At 35.1% G+C, this 14208-nt stretch overlaps 1 protein-coding gene and 1 long non-coding RNA gene across 9 annotated transcripts in view; one reads left to right on the top strand and one right to left on the bottom strand.

Annotated features, from left to right (window-relative positions):
• Nucleotides 1–142: 142 nt before the first annotated feature.
• KANSL1L (KAT8 regulatory NSL complex subunit 1 like) overlaps nt 143–14208 on the bottom strand; it is a 77553-nt gene continuing 63487 nt past the window's right edge. For 2 of the 8 annotated variants that reach the window (XM_036420745.2, XM_036420755.2), the window contains 9 exons: nt 11067–11232; nt 10399–10506; nt 7166–7309; nt 5815–5930; nt 4591–4715; nt 3401–3455; nt 2164–2276; nt 1484–1637; nt 143–359 (listed from right to left, as the gene is read on the bottom strand). In XM_036420745.2, the coding sequence (XP_036276638.1) occupies nt 162–359; nt 1484–1637; nt 2164–2276; nt 3401–3455; nt 4591–4715; nt 5815–5930; nt 7166–7309; nt 10399–10506; nt 11067–11232 (1179 nt within the window). In that variant the 3' untranslated portion in view covers nt 143–161. Of the gene's footprint in view, nt 360–1483; nt 1638–2163; nt 2279–3400; nt 3456–4590; nt 4716–5814; nt 5931–7165; nt 7310–10398; nt 10507–11066; nt 11233–14208 lie in introns of those variants that run through there. The other 6 variants (XM_036420746.2, XM_036420747.2, XM_036420748.2 and 3 more) reach the window with 6 other exon arrangements.
• On the top strand, nt 262–13337 carry LOC118709028. Its single transcript, XR_004984808.2, has 2 exons — nt 262–380; nt 12431–13337. It is a non-coding gene; the product is annotated as an uncharacterized LOC118709028 (long non-coding RNA).

Here is a 14208-nt window from a genome sequence, read left to right as displayed (position 1 = left end):
CCACTTGTCTGTAAGTGAAAAGCTAGTTAGATACTCCTGTGGTTGCATAAAGAGCATAAAGATTACTATATGCTCTTACTCTGGAATTGTGGCTGGAGGGGCTTATTTTTTCTCCTGTTTTCCATTTAGTTCTATCATTTTCTTAACCTGTTACTTGTCGTCTATTTTTTTTTTAACGTAAGTCCTACAGCATAGGTTTTATACTCTTCCATTCCGTCCTCTGGTGCACTGGTCCAGAAGTCTTCACCACTGAGAGCAGGACTTGTTCTTTCAGTCTGATCTTTTTTCCCATCTTGGCATAATAAGGCTTCTGTGTCTTCATCCTTCAGCGGAAAAGCCCGTCGTTCCCACCACAAAGACTGAAAGAGAAAACATGTTCAGTTAAGTTTCAACTAATTTGTTTTAAGTTAACGTATTAAGTAAGCTGTAAAGGTTAACTTTGTAATAACTATTGTGGTATTCTTTAGTACTTAAATGTACAATTTTTCATTGAATTTAAGTAGGAACTCAAAATGGAACATACTGCGAACTGTTAGAGCCCTCGGGGACTTACTCGTCTCCTCTGCCTCCTCCTTGAAGAGGAAGCTGCCTGGGGCTCTGATCTCATGTGCAGCCGAGGGCGCTTTGAGAAACCCCTTTGATCTACTTCTACACTCACTGTCTGCATGTGTATCCCATCGTTACAGACAACTTGCCTGTTAATCTCTATAGTCTCCATTCTAGATATGGTTCTTCTTTTCCAACACCTACGTGTGAATAAAGGTGGAGAGCTCTATGCAGTGTTAAAAACAGTCTCCGTGAGGTTAGGCCTCCGTCTGTGGGGATGGGGAGACAAAAGAGAAATAGTGGCTAATGTTTACTCTGGGCTAGTGCGTTCTCTTCACTCAGATGCGTTTTGTAATGGAAGTTCGATAGGTGGGATTATTGATTTCCTATACAATAAAAGACTAATATGCAAATTGACCGAACAGTGGAACAACTGGTCGTTATGATGCACACTGACCAACAGGAGGGCAGACGCTCAATGCAGGAGCTGCCCCCTGGTGGTCAGTGTGCTCCAACGGGGAGTGCCACTCCGCCAGAAGCTGGGCTCCTGGCTGGCAAGTGCAGCAGCAGTGGCGGGAGCCTCTCCCCTGTCCAGGCTAAGGATGGCCGACTGACAGCCATCAGTTGGACATCCCCCGAGGATTTGGATGCAAGAGGGCACAGGACCTGCCCCCCCCTCTCTTCCCCCCCCCCCCCCCCCCCCGAGTGCATGAATTTAGTGTATGGGGACTCTAGTGTTCCATAAGAAAGATAAGAGTTATATAGTAACAGAACTGATTGTTGGAGTACAGATCTTATTTGTAGCTAGCATTCTATTCCAGATTATCATACTGAATTTGTTATGGAATGGTGAATGCTTAATGTGCAACCAGCAGTTTTTACAAACAGGTTTTAAAAAGGATAAAAGGCAACTTAAAGGTGCTGTGGTTCCACTTACCTTGGTTTCTTGGCTTTCGTTTGCTGAAGGTGAGCCCTGTGCACTCAGATCCTGGCTCTGTGGACTTTCGGCAGCACCTTGCTGATGACTGCTAAAGTCAGTAGGGTATTCCTTCAGAAGTAAGTCCTGTCCTTCAACGTTTTTACTGTAAGCTCTAGCAAGAAAATTAAGCAAATATTTATTTTTTGAATAAATATTTTATGAGCAATCCAAGTCAATTTAACTAGGTAGCTTTTTTTTTACAAAAATATTTCTGCCCCCCAAATAAATAAATCCTAATTGTATTTTTAGGATTTATCCCGACCTTCCCTCAAAGTCATGTTCAAAGTATTTTAAACTATTTTACTTTTAGACTAGATAGGATTTTACCCAATTCCAATCCCTAGTGATACAGTACGTTGAAATAATCTCCTTTATCTAGAAGAATTATCACATTATTTGCTCAGTTAAATCTATCCCTGAGGCTAACTGTGAGCATTAGAATGAAGTACAGAAACTCATTTCATCACTATGTATGAACCCAAATATATTGAGTGTAAGCTCAGTATATTCAGTGTTTCTCTTCTAGTGTACAAATACCTAAGGTTAAATGGTATCTTTCCTTTTTAGTGACCTCCATCATTGTTGATACAGAGTTTTTGTGGATTCCATGGCTTTGGGTTTTAAATGTAAACATCTACCTGCTGTTTCTTCTGTGCCACTTGCTTTGTTCCCATAGTGACCATCTGGCTTGCTCTCTTGCTTCATATCTTTTGTGTCTTAGAGAGAAGACTTCATCAGAAAGATCTTCTATCTGGAATTAGAAATAAAAAAGTTTGGCTTTTATCAGAAACATTTTGAAATATACGACCAGGTTGTCAATTTCTCATGAGTCAAGAGAACAAATGTTAGGAGATGAGCTTCAAATTCCTAAAAAGAGAGAGTTAAGATTTTTTTTTTAACTTTTTTTTTTAATTATTATTGGGTCACATTTGAATACTATGTCAGGTAGATTACAAAGTTCATAGGGCTTTCTTTTTACATACAATATTCTCAATGTTCTATTTACTCAAAAGTTTGTACTGACTGCACAATATGTAGTATACTGTTCTAGGAATATGTTACTATCACAGAAAAGTAAAACTGATTGTCTGAGATAAATGAGAATTAACTTAATGACTTACCTGGAGTTTTAAGACTTTGGTTATAAAGAATATGAGTGTCCTGGCTAGGATCATACTGAACTAGGGAAGAGTGCATTAAAGATGAGAAGGGCATTAAAAAGTAAATTTTGGTAGTTTAAAAACAGAATCAGTGGTCATAGGAACATTTACAGAAACAAAATGTCTTTTACATAATACACTGTTTTTGTATCACTTTCTAATTCCCTTTGGTTAATGTTTTACTCATATAGATACACAATCCCTTTCCTGCAATTCAAAAAAATCTGAAAAACAAGACAACCCCAAGTTTTCATAATTCATTTGGTGACATAGATATCTATCTCATGGTGTGAGGCTGTTCTACTTCCTTATAGATACTTCATTATAAGAACATTAATATTTGATTGTGAGAATTGTCCTAGACCCCTTGCATGTATTACATGATGTATGTACTACATTATTTTTCTAAAGTCCAACATTTCCAAATTCCAACCTTTTTGTTCCAAGACTTTGAATATGGTGGGCCAGAATATTAAGATTAAATCTCGTGCAAGAAAATATGACAGACAATACAGGGAATGAATGTAAAGATTCACATAAATTCAATATTTTAACAACTCATGGAGGCAAACGGTATAGTTTCTATTTGTATAAGAACATTTGATAATAAAAATATCCTTAATGAAGAACTTAGTTTTCATAAATAGAAATAAGCCTCAAATTAGACTTCATAATGTATAAAATACAGTTATCCTATCAGTGAAAGGAAACTTACCTCTTCTTCATCTACATGATATTCATCCAGAGGCTGAAGAACAACCATCCTCCAGCTGTAGAAGATACAAATCAGTGTCCAACAGTTCTGTGTCAGCAATTATCAATAAACACACACACACACACAAAAAAAAAAAAACAACACCCTGATCTGTGGGTATTTGCCAATTCTGTGTGTGAAGACTTCCATCTTGGTTTCTTTTGAGTTTAATAACTGCATCACAAAATTCCTCAATATTAAACAACCAGCTCAACCATCAGCTCTAGCCTATCACATAAGTTGAAAATCGTTGCTATAGAACATAACCACAAATAATGTTATCTCTTATGTAGAATATATCAAAATTCTCTGTAGGAATGCTCATTGAGAGAATGAGAAATGAGCTGGAATAGAGAGCAGTAGGAATTATGGGAGTTGTCACCAGCTCATGCCTCTGTTTCCAGCCTCTTCTATCTCTACTAGTGCCAGATTCATATTCTTAAGAAACTGCTTGCATCATCGCTAAAAGAAATGGACTCACTTGGCCGTCAGCAGGAAGCATTTTTAGGACCTCCACAATCTGGTTCCAAGTTCTCTTCTGACACTGATTTCCTTTATTGGCCTCCACCAGGCCTGTCTGCCGGCTGAGCCATGCCCAGGTGTCTGTGGCCTTTGCTGGGGTCTCCCTGTGTGAGCAGGCCCCCTCCTCCATGACGTGTTCCCAGCCACCTTTCTGTTTAATGTGTTTATTGCTGACTTGGCACGTTTGTTGTCACAGGCGTTACTGTCTTACAGTGTGACTACCCCATGCAAGGTATACTTGCTTTCTTTGGACTCATTTTGCAACCCTGTGCAAACCTCCATTTTAAAGAGCAATTATTAATTCAAGTATAATTGTTTGCATACCTAAAATACATTTTAGTGCCATATACGTAATAGATAACTAAATACTGAAATTAAAAAAAAAAAAAAAAGACCATTTCAGAGTAAGTCAGTCTTAGGAATTCTCGTTTATAGAAACTGAGAAGGAAACTTGTGGCACTTTTTTTCAGCAAAGTAATATAAAATTTTCTCCATTTCTCCTCTATGGTTAAGGAAGTGGGAAGAAGGGGAAAAGCAGCATCTTTTTATTAAAGTTTTAGCTTCACTCTGAAAATTTAAGTTATTCAAGGAAAGGAAGGAAGAAATAAAATGGACACAAGTATACATACCTTGGAGTAAGTATTTCCTTATATTGGAGTTTCTCTAACTTAGCTGGGGCCACTAATGACATGGGAATCACAATATTATCTATGTCATAAGAACTCTCACTTCTCAGTCTCCGTCGTGCAGTATTCTGCAGCAAAATAAGATTATAGTAGTTTTACACCAGTATATACCTATATATTGTTTTATAAATACATCATTAAAAATCTGACTATAAAATGTTGAAAAGGCAAGAAAACATACTTGTCTTCTATAACCCAGACAGTCTTTGTATTTTTTGGTGGGTATGCAGTATACATTTGTGTGTGCACACATTACAAACTTACGTTTATGACCATAACAATTAGAAATGCCCTGAAATGCAAAACTCCTATCGTATGAAGCACCTGAAATGTCAGTGAGATGATTGAACTTCTTTAAAAATTGATTTCACAGAGGAGAGGGAGAGGGAGAGGGAGAGACAGCAACATCAATGATGAGAGAGAATCATCGATTATAAGTGGCTGCTTCCTGCTCTCCCTCCACTGGGGATTGAGCCCCACAAGCCCCGCATGTGCCCTGACCAGGAATCTAATCGTGCTCTCCTAGTTGATAGTTTGATGCTCAATCACCGAGCACACAGGCCTGGCAGCAAGCTCACTTTTTATTGTGAAAGACTGGGATATGAAGTATTTCTATGAAATACTTGGTGAGTCATTTAGTAAATACCATTTACAATCTTAATGTATTTTCCCCAAGTTTAGCACTTTTTTCTAATCCATCTCACTTTTTTTATTTAAAAAAGTTTTTATTGATTTTAGAGAGAAATATCCGCTGCTTCCTGCACGTCCTTTACTGGGGATTAAGCCTGCAACCCACGCATGCATCCTAACTGGCCAATCTGGGTGCATGGGCTGAGCCACACCAGCCAGGACCTCCAGCCCACCTTTTGACCTTCACTCTCTGACCAGATAAACAGCAAAGTAACATAAGTGCTGGGTTCTTACTAGTAAAATTATATTTATCTTCATGTTAAGGAGTAGTGATGCTTCTGATAAAAGTTTGTTTCTAACAAAAGCCATAACCAAGGATTAATGAACAATTGGTTTCCTACTAAAAAAGTATAATCAAATTTATTGTTTTCTGATATAGTTCTAATGCTAATATGTGCGTAAATAAGGCCATTAATAAACTTTTTTTTTTTTCCAAATCTATAAAGCAGTTTTAGAGTTCAGTGTTCAAAAACCTACTTGTGTTGAATTCTGGGTTCTTGATGTAACGTTGGCATTAGCAACTGCAGCAAAATTGCTGTGGGATCCTGGTTCTGTGCATTGGAAAGCAAATTCTTCAAATGGACTTCTTTCTCCTGCCATGGGAAAAACCATTGAGCATGTCAAACATTAACATGACTTATGTTCCTCAGGTAACATGTTATTTCTGTTTATTGGTTTTTATTATTTTTTAAATTCCTATCGGGGAAAAAAAATGGAAAAATTTTACCCACAATTATTTCAATTTTCTGCCACAGTCCTGATTATTTTCCTTTGCTGGTGTAATGACAGTTTTATACATTTTTCTATTTTTTGGGAGATTTCTTTAGTTTGATCTCCTGACCATTAATTTTTGAAAAATGTTCTATGTTCAAAGTACCAACTAAATTGTAAAAGTTTTTTTTCTCTTTTTTATAGCATCCTGTTTTTATGAAATTTTTCTTTTCTCAGGATAAGTTTACTTTTTTTAATATTCTTTCTGTGTCTCACAAATCTGTTTTCCACTTGTTTTGGTTCCCTATATATAATTTATTCATTTATATACTGCCTTTGTTTATTTTACTTTAGTTTGGATCTCAAAAAATAATTTCCTGTGTAATGTAAAATCTGTCCATATTTACATTTTTCCACTTGTTAAAAAATGTCCTTTTCGTAGTTTCTTCAAATCACTATCCACATTAAAATTAGTACAGGTGTCATGCACTTTAAGAGTTATCTACTTCTTAGTAATATTGTATCATACTTGTTCTTATATCCCTGTGTTTCCATCAATCCAAATGAAACTTTTATATCTTAAAACTTTTATATCTTAGGTAATTTGTATTTTATAATATATCTTATTAAGAGATGCAAGTTTTCCTGTACACATGTCTGAACATTCCTCAAAGGCTAAGTTATTTCATAATTTTATTTGAGGCTTGCATGTAGGAGAATATCCATTTATCAAGGCACTAAAAAACATGATTTCTCAAAATTCTGAGGAAGCTTCAGTGAGAATTGACACCACAGTAGGTACCAGAAATGGTGATAAAATCCTATGTCAGCCTTGCACTGACATAATTTTAATCCAGAACACAATCTTTGAGACTAAATCATGTCTAGAATGATAGTTAATAGATAGCTCTAGACAGGAAGGAAGGAAAGTCTTACTTGCCATAAAGTGTTGGATGCACAATCCACAATTTTGAATTGATAAATTAATGTGCTGTTTAATGTTCATAGGACCATGAATGTTTTATATAATTCATGGCTATTGGATTATAAACTCCCATGAAGCAGGGATTTTTTTTTTTTTTGAGATCAGAATTTATTTTCAGTTTTTAGTACTAACCTCCTTTTAACCTACCTAATGCTGTTTCACTCAAGTGTCTTTTCTTTCTCCCCTGTAACAGCTGTGCAGAAGTTTCTGGCCTTATTTGAGGCTTGCATGTAGGGGAATATCCATTTCTCCATTGACTCAGAGAAGAATTATATACTAAAAAAAAAAAAGGAAAGAAAGAAAATGTGCAAATTTAGTTCCTTAATACAGATAATGAACATTAGTGTTTCTACTTAATGATATTGATATCATTTAAATTTGCATATAACAAATACTTAGATACCAAGATATAATACTCATAAACTGAAAATAAGAAATACATCCTCAGGAATTATCCAATAGTTGTTCCATTATTTGAAGAGGATAAAAATGAAAGTGATCTGTTCTCAAAGTCTTCTAAAGTACAAAATGTTATTGAAAGGATTCTGTAAATATTGGTTAAATATAAAAGTTATTTTTAAGTTTCTGCTTACCCATACATCTGGAAATAATTCAGGACTAAGTAAGATTTTACAGAATCACAATAGCCTGGAACCTCTTAAAAACATGAACAGATTTCATCAACCTTTCAGTGCTACCATCATTCTTTTCACTATTTAAAAAAATGCATTCTCTAAATCTTTGTCAGTATCTCTGTGCCTTAGCTGCTTTATCTGTCAAATAGAGATAATAGGCATTAGAGGAATATCTGATATGATACATATTGAGTAAATGTTTACTTCATGATGATTGTCATATTTCCAGTGCTAGATTGATCCAGTTTGCTGCTTTTCTTGAAGGATTTGGAAATGTGTAAATAAATGGGAAAAGCAGTATGTAGGTTAAAGCACCAAAGTCTCATCAACATTGAAAAAAAAAGCATGGCCTATCAACAGTAATGGGTTCTTCAAGATGGCACAGCACTCTAAAAATGCAATCACTAATCATCTGAGAGATGCAAATTAAAAAAATCACCTCACACCTGTCAGAATGGCTATTATCAACAAACAAATGTTAACAAGGATGTGGAGAAGAGAAGCCTAGTATAATACATTGCAAGTGGGGATGCAGACTGGTGCAGCCACTATGGCAAACAGTACGGAGTTGTCTGGCACATAAGCAGTCACTGAATACACTTAGTGTTTCTAACTCATAAGACAGTTTTTTAATGTTTATCCATCTTAAATTTGTTTTAATGTGCTGTGTAAGGCAGAGATTTCATTTTATCTTTTCCCAAAAGTCATCATTCAATGCCACTAATTACAGAAGAAACTGAGTTGGTTAAAGCATGTGCTCTGAGCCAGACTGCTTGGATTTGAATCCTGGCTTTACCACTACTCACGTGTGATCTGGGGAAAGTTAGTCGTGGAGAAAAATAATGCTTCCTTTACAGGGTTGTACAGATTAAAGCTAACAAATATAAAGCCCTCCAACCAGTACTAGCATATAAGAAATCCTAAGAATTGCTTATCATTGCTTATTGACTAGGCCATCCTGTCCACACTGATAGGAAATACCATCATATCCTATATAATAAAACCCATATATGCAAATCAACTGAAAGGCGCAACAGCTGGTGGAACAACCCGTTGCCATGGTGAGCGCTGACCAGTAGGGAGCAGATGTGCAATGCAGGAGCTGCTCCCTGGTGGTCAGTGCACTACCACAGAGGGAGCACTGCTCAGCTAGAAGCCAGGCTCATGGCTGGTGAGCTAGCAGCAGTGGTAAGGAGTGAGTGGTCCCAGACTGAGAGGATGCCTGACTGCTGGCTTAAGCCCATCTCTGAAGGGAAGGATCAGGCCAAAGCTGTGGGGTCCCAGACTGAGAGGGCACAGACTGGGCTGAGAAATCCCCCCCCTTACCTCCCTCCCGCCCGTGCATGAATTTATGCACCGGGCCTATAGTTGTATAATAAACCCTTTGGGCTGTCTCTAAGCCCCTTATATAAATTCCTTGTTCTGATTATAATACATTTTGTTATCTAATACCTTATTTTCTAAAATTTTTACTGGCTATTCAGTATTCACTCTCAGATAAACTTCAAAAAAACTTTCAAAAGAATACCACCTCTGTAATTCTGTTTAGAACTACATATAAATTAATTTTAGGGAAAATGACATCTTAAGTTATTTAAAACAGTATTGATAGGAATGGGATATTTCTCTTCATAATAGGCACATACTCATGTTCCTCAGTAAATTGATGTTTTCCTTAGGAAGTCCTTGTTAAGTTTAATCCTAGATATGTTATATTTTCATTGCCAGTGTGTCTAGGTTAAAATTCCTTTACATAGTCTGACTCTTATTACGGGTACTTGTAAAAGCTACCAGGTTTTATCGATAGAAATTTATTTTAAAATCTACTACCTTCAAACTTCAATTCCAACAGGCATTCAGTCGGTTCTTGAGCTTTTGAAGTAGATGACTCTTTACTCTGGAAATAATTTCTTTTAGAAGTAAAACATTTTATATGACTTTCTGACATTGTGATTTTAGCTTTGCAGATAGTGAAAACGTGTTTTTTCTGATTCCTTCCGAGCATAATGTTTCCACCTTTAGTCAGAGTACTCAAAACATTTCATTCTAATTTTTTAAGTTTTATAATTTTAGTTATTTAAAATTCTTGAAACAGCTAGAATTTATTCTGATATATGGTGTGAAATGTCTGTGCAGTTTTCCCCAAAAGACTAACAATCCTCTTCAATGAAGAGGCTCCATGTTCTCTTTTCTTATATAATAAAGTATGAGCTGTTAGTTGGCTTCCTTAAATGTAAGACAAACAGAATCTACTAAACTATTGTAAGTTTCTGTCATATTTCCATATACGGTTGTGCTAGCTTTTCTCAACACTTTTCCAGCAATTCCTTTTCTATATCCTCATTTATTCTTCCCAATGGGCTTCACAGTTATTTGGTTAAGTTAAACAATTTGTATTAGAACTCCAAGTTACATTTAAACTAACAGGGAGAACTAATATGATATCCTTATTAATCTTACTATCCAGGAATGCTATTTATCCACATTTATTTAAATTCCCTTCAATATTTATTAATAATATTTCATAATTTTCTTTCAATAAGTACCACATTTCTTGTTAGGGTTACTCCAGTGTATTTTCTTATGTGTATGTGTGTGTCTTACTTGTGAAAAGTAGATATTAAAAATTAAGAATTTACATTTATTCCTTTGTTAAATTTTATTTCCTTCTAAAGCAAAAGTAAGTATATAAAAGATATATAGAAAGTACAAGATTTGTAAGTAACATACCAGGGGATGGAGATATGATACAGTCTCCTACAAATTTATTTTCAGCAGGATCTCCTTTTACTTCAGTTGTTTTCAACAATGTTTCAAAGTGAAAATGAAGAGGCACATCTGGAAAAATAAAGTTTAAAAAAAAACATTTTAGTGAACATCACTCATACAGGTTCAGTAACATTGCTTTCTTCCTATAAACAACACAAAGCTTTAGAAAAATAAGCAAAGGTTTAAAAAGCCACAACTTACAGAAGTAGCAGAATACGCTTCAAAAAAATTAATAGTATTTTGGAATTACTGGCTGTATGTCTTGAATAAGCAAATGCTAATGATGAACAACTAAAATAGGACATAAATATTCACATGAAAACAAATGTACCTGGAAGTCTTTAATAAACATACAGCCAAACCTGACTGATTCTTTTTAAGATCCCTCCATTCCACTCCCACAACCTTTGCATTTCATTGCTTGAAGGAAAAACCACTATGAATCAGCTGCAGTCTTTTATGAAAAAGTCAACTTTTGCATTACTTGTTTTACTATTATTATGAATCACAAAATGAATCTTTTACAAAGATTAAACCCTATTGATTCCTTTTATAGATTCATTTTATTTACAGGATTAGATTTCACCATAGAAAATATTCTTTAGAAATTTTGTTGTAAAGAGGCTTACCAGATGGCAGTGACAGAACAGGATGGAAAGAGTCGTCTAACTCCGATACATGTTCGCTTAATATTTGAGACTCTGAATTGTGTTCACAGCTACTCCAAGTTGAAGCTGACTGCAGGCAAGGCATTTGCACAGTATTTAAAAATGTTGTTTCTTTTGAAGGCAAAGTCTGCAAGGGGAAAAAATAATTTAAAGACCTCATTTTTTTTCTTGAAAACTGAACCAAAGAGAACATAATAGTTATAATACAATATCAGAGGAAGAAGTCCTGGCTTGAGTCACCATAGAGAAAGAACTGTGTGTGGTTTTTTTCCCTTTTTATTGACTCTATTGGGGGAAGAGACCTAGAGTGGGAGGAGTTATGTAAGGCCATGAATATGATGGGATTTGACTAGTCCGTTTTCAGTTTTTCAAAATGAAGAGCATTGTCTAGGAAAAATGGGTCTTTCATCTTATAAAATCTCAGAAATGAGTTTGAGAAACTTTGGGTGAAAAGAAAATGGTTACTGTCCGTTTCCAGGAAGAACTCTGATGGTGAGCAAGGACTGGATTAGGATTAAGAACTGAGGATATGCTTCCTCCTTGCAACCTCTTACAACTAATGAGTGAGACTGGAGTCTCTGCCTTAAATTCTAGTGACAGACAATATCTACCTTCACTGGAGCAACAATGAAGTACTATGAGTATTTTACATGTGTAAGTAAAATTTATTTTAAAATAAAACATTTAAAAAGCTACATGGGAAACATGCAATATGTTACAAGAATTTGAGCTTCTTCAGATAAAGAGTTGAGTCCAGGAGTCTCAAGAAAATCATGTTACTAAATCAAAAAAATTATGTTGCTACATGAAAAAGTACAAGATGGGGCAAAAATAGGTTTATAGTTTTGAGTATACAAAACAGTTTATTCTTGTATTACTATTTATTGTTGTATTTTCCATATGAACAACTGTAAAATACTTTTGCCCCACTCTAAATTTTAAAATTAATTTTATGGTTATAAAATTTATAACAAATGGGGAAAATCTATAAAATAGAGAAAATATTTTAAAAATTAATAAAGGTCACTTGTGTTCCTTTCCTCACTCTTACTAGTAACTATATCTTTGACAATAACATTAGAATTCATTTTTTTTCAAGTAACTGATATTTAAATGCTTATAATAACTGAGTCCCTTAGCCATTTTGAATCATTTTTTATTAGGTTTGTTGACTCTTGAGTTTGAACTTCCTGGCCCAATGACATTTTCTCTGTGTTCCCATAGCAACTGGGCTTATCTATCCTACCACAGCAATCAGCTAGATTTCCTCTGGACCATCAGCTCCTTGAAAGTTGCGACTATAATGTTTAGTTTTGTATTCGCAGAATTGACACCATCCCTGACCTATGGTTGAAACTTGAATGTTGACACAACTGAATTTTATCCTATTTGATTAAAAAATATTTGAAATGAATAAAACTTCAAATGTGTGTATGTCTGAGACTATTTCATTGGAGAAAGTCAGTTCCTGTTAATATATGCTAAAATGTATTACATAATGACTTCTGTTTACATTCCATTTGGCCATGACTTAGATCAGATAGTCACCCCTACCTGCAAGGAAAGCTAGGAAATGCAATCATTTTGCTGAGTGGTCTAGCACATTGGATACATGTGGATAGATACGTGATTATAAGAATGTGAGTCATTTCCAAATTTATTCTAATTATATAACATGTATAAACTTATGGGAACAGTTGCTATATCTAGCATAACAAGATGCATTTGTACTTTTGATTAAAATTATTTGCTCTTTTACCATGTAGTTCAGAAAGGTATAAGGAACATTTATTTGAAATTACAAAGAAAAAATGTGCTAATCTCCCTTTTTCCATATATGGCTAGAGCATTATAAATAAAAATTAATAAAATCTGAATATTTACCATATAATTAGTTTTCTCTTGAAATTTTTCCAAATCCAGGAAACCCATTAGCCAATTTGAAACTATCCTAAATAATTATGGAGACAAGTGAGGGGCATCTAGGAAAAGGCCTTTTTGTCCCCCTGCAGAGAAAGGGAAGCCCAGGAGGCTGAAAAGGAATAGATGGAGAAATAAGAGAAAAACCAGGAGATTCTCGCCAATAAAAATGCAAATGTCTAGAGGATGTGAACAATACCATATGCTGCATAAAATTCAAGTAAAATCCTGAAAAATATCCACTACATTTTTTAACATTAACAAACATTTCATATATGCAAAAGAAAATAGGAAAGGCATTAAATAACTTTTTAAAAATACCTATACTCACCATCCTACTTTAAGAAATAGAACAGTATCAATAACTTTGATGCCTTTTGCCTTTTATACCACCCAACTAAGCCTGTAAAAGAGACTGCTACTTTCCTCCTGGTAAATGCCGTCACCCTGTTCAAAACTTCTAAGTTTTTTGCTGGGCACATCTGCTAAGCTTTCTTCTTCTAAAAATGACTAAATTCTAGCCAGAAGGCCATGGAGAGAAGTCACATGTGCAGGCCAGGAAGTGATCTTCCCTCCCCTGGCGACCTGTGACGGAGCTGTGGTGGCAGCCACCAACCAGGTGGAGAGAGGAATGCTCAAACAGCCGACAGGCAGAAAACGTTTTCCGTCTGTTGCAAGACAAAGAAAGAAACTCGTATCTTGGTTATGTCACTATTTGGGGTTTTGTCAAATGCAGCTAAACCTGTATCTGCACTAATTCAATGTGCCTCCTTAATCATACTTTTCTATCCACTTCCAGGAGTAACTGCTATCCTGTATTTTATTTCTTTGATTTTCTTTATAACTTTTCCAAATAAGTCTATGTAATCCTATATAATTTACTACTAAAACCTATGGTTTAAAATGTATACAGACAGAATAATGTTAATTATTTTCCTACTTTATGACTCAAAATTCTTCTTTGGGGAAATGTTTTTTTTTATTGTGATATCTTTTACTTACTGATTTTTAAGTTCACTTTACACACTCTAAAAAGTTAACAAATCATTTTGGGTTCTATATGTTGCTCTCTGGCTGAGCTTCTTTTCACTTTCTTTGTGGTACTTTTTGATCAAAAGACCTGCTTGACTTAAATGTTTTCTTTTATAAATATGATAGAGGCGCCAGGACCATTCAATGAGGG

This window comes from Pipistrellus kuhlii, unplaced genomic scaffold (assembly GCF_014108245.1).
Source record: "Pipistrellus kuhlii isolate mPipKuh1 unplaced genomic scaffold, mPipKuh1.p scaffold_m20_p_7, whole genome shotgun sequence".
NCBI lineage: Eukaryota > Metazoa > Chordata > Mammalia > Chiroptera > Vespertilionidae > Pipistrellus > Pipistrellus kuhlii.
Note: the sequence above shows the minus strand (reverse complement) of the source record. Positions and strands in the feature narration are given on the sequence as shown.